Source organism: Pundamilia nyererei, unplaced genomic scaffold, assembly GCF_000239375.1.
Source record: "Pundamilia nyererei isolate P.nyererei 1_Seehausen unplaced genomic scaffold, PunNye1.0 scaffold00135, whole genome shotgun sequence".
In the NCBI taxonomy this organism is placed as follows: Eukaryota; Metazoa; Chordata; class Actinopteri; order Cichliformes; family Cichlidae; genus Pundamilia; species Pundamilia nyererei.
The window spans coordinates 162,139-168,330 of record NW_005187536.1 but is presented as its reverse complement, the minus strand read 5'-3'; the positions used below and the strand labels follow the sequence as shown (position 1 = coordinate 168,330).

At 42.5% G+C, this 6,192-nt stretch overlaps 1 protein-coding gene across 1 annotated transcript in view; it reads right to left on the bottom strand.

Moving 5' to 3' along the window:
- epb41l5 (erythrocyte membrane protein band 4.1 like 5) overlaps window positions 1-6,156 on the bottom strand; it is a 33,224-nt gene extending 27,068 nt beyond the window's left edge. Inside the window, exons 1-2 of the mRNA XM_005743730.2 lie at window positions 5,937-6,156; window positions 4,342-4,553 (exon numbers count right to left, since the gene is read on the bottom strand). Coding sequence (XP_005743787.2) covers window positions 4,342-4,521 — 180 coding nt within the window. The 5' untranslated portion in view covers window positions 4,522-4,553; window positions 5,937-6,156. The remainder of the gene's footprint in view (window positions 1-4,341; window positions 4,554-5,936) is intronic.
- Between the last annotated feature and the right edge of the window lie 36 nt (window positions 6,157-6,192).

Sequence of the window (6,192 nt, the reverse complement as noted above, 5' to 3'; positions counted from 1 at the left end):
ACACACACACACACACACACACACACACACACACACACACACACACACACACCTACCTTCTGGCAAATACAAAAAGGTCCTCTCTGAACATCACAACGTTTTAATTGTGCTTCCGTAACCCCTTAAAATACACTTTTGTATTCTTAGTAACTTTCATTATTATTCAGTTTTTCATACACAGTACATTGGGCATCCCCCAACGAGGCTTTAGTCAGAGTCAAAATAAAATTACCAGCACTGTAATGAAATTATTTTTAATTTTATTGGGGAGTAATGAGCTCCAACGTAGCGGATATTTGTGTGATCCAAATGATCAAAAGTCACAGGACTTGAGTTCAGTCACAGAAGGTAACAGACTGTGTCTCAAACTGATTAATTGGAAAATCCCTGTTATTCCAAATCTTTACTAATCTTTCTGATGACTACACTGAGAAAAACTGCATAACTTTGTAGTGACAAACCCACCGGTGAGACACAGCTTATTATGAGGTTATCAGAAAGACCCCAGTTTCAGCAGCACCTCAGCGTCTGTCAACAGGTACTGCTCTACACTAGGCAGGCTTTAAAGTAGTGAAGGGCAGGACCACTGACAGAGCACAGAGGGGAGACGTCTATGACATCTAATTAAAGCAGGATGAGATATGAAGCAGACACGAAAGAAAAGACTGCTGGGACTAACACGCTGATAGCCTGCGTCTGTGCTTGCTTTGTAAACAAATGTTCCAACTTCAATGATAAAAATTGATGATTAAAAAAAAAAAAAAAATTTGACTCTGAAAATTAATCATCAGCAGATCTGTGTCACGAGTACCACAGAAGGCTAAGCTGGATTGCTAGCAAAGCTGCCAGAGTCATACACTACAGCTGTGACCAGACGTTTACAGAGGCTACAATCATTTCTTTTATCATTGTACAGCATACATCTTAAATAAACAAAACACAAACATTTTTATTTTTCTGTATTCCACAATAATGTATATTAATAAGTAGTGCTGAACTTTCTACAGTGTTTTTAAGTTGATGAGAAGTTAATATTGTGACTGACGACAACTGGCAGCTTCTCTTTGTCAACATAATGAAGAGCATTTGTTTGACAGCACTTACTGGACTGACCAATCCGATGAGTGTGGTCATTAGCTTGACCTTGGACCTTCCCGAACAACAGGAAAGTCTAAGGAACTCTAAGGTTAAGTTCACACTGCAGGCGAAAGCGCTTCAAATCCAACTTTTCTGACCCATATCCGATCATGCTATGACAGTTTGAACGGCATAAATCCGATATTTTCAAATCCGATCTGGGTCACTTTCGTATGTGGTCCTGAATCCGACACATATCTGATGTTTTAGAAAGCGACTGCTGTTTGATGGTCATGTCGCATTAAATCCGTCTTTTACGTCACTGACACAAGACAGACGCCAACTATCAGCGCCGGAGAAGACATCGTGAACGCTTCCTGTCCATCCAGTGAAACTGTTGGGAAGACGACGTTGGAGAAACGTGAACATTTTCTTTGTACTGTATAATCTGCAGATTCTGACAGAAATCTGCAGCTATCCTTTGAAGCAGCGCTCCTCTCAAACAGCAACAAGGATCATTATTAGGCCAAATGTAAATAACACAATAACTTTATAACTTAAAGCAAAATTGGGAAACGTAAAGTCCGAAACAAGTCTTTATATTAAGGCCATCAGTCAAACAATACTGTTGCTCTGGGTCTAAACAGAGCGCGTTGTGTGTGACGTCTTCTTTTGCGCATGCGCCGCTTTGAGCGTCCACACTAGAGCGCGTTTGCTGTCGCATTTTATTTGTAGTGTGAACGAGCAGACAAAAAAATAAAAAAAATCAGAATTGAGCATCAAGACCTGCAGAGTGAATGTAGCCTAAAATCTAAGGATGAGAATTGTGCATTTACACATTGGGAAGATCCCTTGAAGCCATTTCTGCACAACTGCAGATTCCACGATCATCAGTTCAAACAACTGCACTTAAGTACAAGTTTATTTGGATGTGTGACCACAAAGTCTGGAGGAAGACCCAAACAATCACCCTCAGATGACAGGAAAGGGATTAGGATGTTCAAGAAGAACACAGCACGAGTCAAACGCCTTCTGGAGAAAAGTTTGACAGTCAAACAAGACCAAGATTGAGCTGCTTGTTTTGAAAAACAACTATTTCAGCTAACTGGGGACATTATCATAACTGCAAACTGAAGTTCAACGAGTGAGGAGAGTACTGAGTAAGGCTGTTAACAAGTGTGTGTCTGCTGCTGCCCAATCACTGAGAGTGCGCCAAGATAAGGTGGGAGTGTTTGCAGAAGCTACATACAATCATATCTTGGGGAGGGGAAAAACAAAGAGTCCCAACATAAAGAAAAAGGTCCTGCTGGAATGCATTTGTAGAAGCTTTCCACACACACCAAACGTCTGAGTTTCTAGATGTATGAATGCAAGCACAGGCTGGAGTAGTAACATTCCTGTAATCATCAATTCCCCAGCAGAAACAAGAGGCCAAGAGAGCGCGTCCAAGCAGATAACATTCCTCTAAGGGACCGAGTAAGAAAACAATGGCACTCTCTCTTCATGTGCACAATACTGAGCTGGTAGGAGGGATTACACGTTAAGGATTTGGCAGGTCAGGCTGAGGACGGGCTCAGATGTGTGACATCACCTGTGAGATATGCTGAGTAAAACACATTCCTGCTCGCAAATGAGAAATCCCTGTAATGAGGTCTGCACTGCTGCTGGCAGCAGGCAGTTTGAGCCACAACATCTACAACGGGGAGAGCGAAATCAGGCAGTAACAGTGAGGAGGATTTCTCCCGAGCACATTTTCCTTGGAATTTATACAAGACAGATTTCAAGATAAGCTTCTGGCTTCACTGGAGTTTTGGCTCACGGGAGGAAGAACATGAAGCGACAGGAAAATAATAATCACACGAGGGGGAAACTGTCCTAGAAGTGCAATCACTATCACTGTGCAGCAAGGCGCTCGTCTGTGAGGCAATAAAGTGAAACGAATAAAGAGAAAAAAGGGGAGGAGTGAGTTCTGGAGTGGTGACCAGCATGTCATGTGACCGAGCGTGTTCTCCAGAGAGGATCATGGATTTACAGGTGATCAGGAGCACGAGAGCACGCGCTTCATAGGATTAACAGGACTGCTCCACTGACACAGGCACACTGTGGTCACTGGTACACTGCTTTCACTTTCCAGCTCATAACCACATAAGAACACCGTTTATGTCAAGAGCCCATCTGAAGGCAATTAGTCACAAAGAATGATTCACTCAGATGCTATTATTAACAAGGTGTCGATTTCAAGGATGAGCAAGGATCAGGACGCGTCCAAAAACAAGACTCTCTCACATGTGCGCTGGTTAATGGGTCATTTTTTATTTTTGTAACGTGCTATTCAGCCTTGCTAAGTACATTTTTAGAGCGCTGATATCAACCTAAATATCTGTCCTATCACAGACGCACACTTATCTTCAACAGTGTACAACAACATAGTGAGCAGTGTTGTTAGTTCAGGACAGTTTTATTTTGTTCTGTCACATCTGTAAAAAGATGTGACAGAACATCTTGGTTTTATAACATTGTTTCTAATATTTCTTATGAGTCAATAATCCGAGAAGATCAAAGTTTTATGAATTTCTATACGACTCAATATCAAAAATTTAATATTACTTGACTTAATTAAAAAAATAATAATAATAGTACCACTTGTTTTCTTGAAACTTGAGTTCTTTTTTTGGTAAATTTGCTCTTTTTCCCCCAGGAAATTTGTCTATTTTCTCTTGTAAGCTGCCAGTTTTCCTCATCCCTGAAGAATAATGCAGAAAAATATACTTTTGGTAATTTAGAAATAGTGTTATATTATAGTTTGTCCAGCAGAGTAGCTCTCAGTCTGTTTTATAATATACTCAGCACTGTATGCAGCACATGTAGCAGAGCAGCAAGTTCTCCTGTATCTAAACAGTTAAGTTGTTAATTACTTTGTAAGGATTTGCATTGGTGCATAATTTTTTTTGTTTTTTTTAAACCATATTTTTATTGATCATAAAGGTCAGAAATAACAGGAACCTGCATGAACAAATCAGGACTCTGTACCTGAACTAGTCCACAAACCAGGAGCCGGTGTGGAGCCCAGAGAAAGCCTGCATATGTTCCCAAAACTTAACATCCACCAGTTTCTGATAGTTTCACAGAAGACTGAGCGCAGAGCGAGTGAAATTCTCTAAGACGTAAAGGCTCTAATGAGGATCATAATTATAAAAGAGAGTGCGATGTGGAGCTGTCAGACTTTTCCTGGCACAATGGGAAGTATCTTTAAAAACTCCTTACCGGTAAGTCAACACTGACATCTGTCCCATCCAGCAGAGACACACGGCAGGTGATGATAGACGTTGCATCCCCAGCTGCAGGGATGTGCGTTGTGGCCCGCTGGGCTTCTCGTAGCCGGGCTTTCTCTGCATGTTTCCGGATGGAGCGTCGCCCCAGCGTCCTGCGCAGGAAACTTAACATGACGGGGGGAGAGGAAGAGCACCTGTATGCACCTGAAATCGAAGAGTGTATAGATTTATTTTTTTTTAATAATTAAGGTAAAAATGTATTAGTTTTGTGTGCAGTTGGTCTGTAGTCGAGCCATGGCCGTCAGCCTAACCACGGTGGCGTGCCCACTCTCAACCTACGTTCGTACACCTCACCCTATGGCCACAACTTCCAGTAGCTGTTGAAAGAATGAGATGGCGGGTAGAATCAGTGGAAATGAGCTTCCTCTGAACGGTGCTTGGGCTCTCCCGTAGAGATCGGGTGAGGAACTCTGTCACTTCAGGGTTGGGAGGAGCTCAAAGTAGAATGACTGCTCTTCCAACCTGAAAGGAGTCAGCTGAGGTGTTTCAGACATCTGACTAGGATGCCTCCTGAGTGGTTTTTAGCTAACTGGGGGGAAACCCTGTGACTGACCCACGTAAAGTGCTCCACTGAACTAGGAAATACTAAATGCCATCCCAGGAGGGCTGGATAACATGTGTGGAGAGTTCTGCTTAGACAGCTGGCAGACATCTGTGATCTAGGCTGGGATAAACAGCAGATCATGGATGGATGTCAGTTTTACACCACAGGAACACAGGTGTGTCCTCTGGTTAGGGTGTACAGCTGCACAGGTGACACATTTTATGCTAAGCTGTCAAAAATCTGATATTCAAATACAGCTTATGTCACTTTGTATGAAGTTATGCTGCTCATTTAGTCGAGAAAACAGAACTGATAAGGTGGGGCTGTAATTACTGACGGCAGGTAACCGTGTACCTGGTGTCAAACAGATGATTTTCTTTCCATCTAACAGAATTCCCAAATAGATTATAAAGACTGATGGGAGGATTTCATCGATAAGGCTTTTTTTAAATATAACAATAAATCTAGAAAATAAATATGTGCGATGTTATTTGACATCAAGAAGGCAAAGTAACGTTAAACACGACAAAACAAAGTTAGAGTTTACGTTTTAACTTAGTCTGAAACAGCTGCTAACGGTAATCGACCTTAAGTGTGCGTATTTTTAATATATTTTATTTTTTCCTGTGACTTCAGGTCACCCGGTAAACCAAAGCTCCTAAAAAAACTCCGAAACGGACCTAAAATAATTTTTAAAAAATCCACTGGATCAACATTAATTAATCAAATTAGCCCTAGCTTTATCGGTAACCTTACCCAGTTAAGGCCCCAAGTACCTGGTGTAAGCAAAAGCAACAGGTGTGCGTTCGTTATACCGCGCGGGCTAACCGTTAGCCACCAACGCGCTTAAGAAGTACGACTCCGACCGGGCAGGCGCGCCCCGCACAGCAAAACGAACGCCGCGTTTAGCGCCCAGAGCCGACGTACACTTGCTCCAGCAGACACTTGTGGATCCGAGGACGTCTGAATGATGGGCTACTTACAAAAACCTCCTCGCGGGAATTCACGGTGAAAGGACGCCCGCCTGCATCGCAGTCGGCTAAACAGAAGCCTCGGACATTTCCGCACTTTGTGACTTCTGGTTTTCTAATCTTCCTTTTCCTTGTTTTATTCCGCCTCGGTGCCTCTGCGGGATAATTTTCTCTCCCAGGTCCCAACAAAAAGTAGGAGGCAAGCGCTCCTCAGGAAGTGACGTCACGACAAATCCCGAAGAAAGGGACTCGATTAGCATTTTTAAAG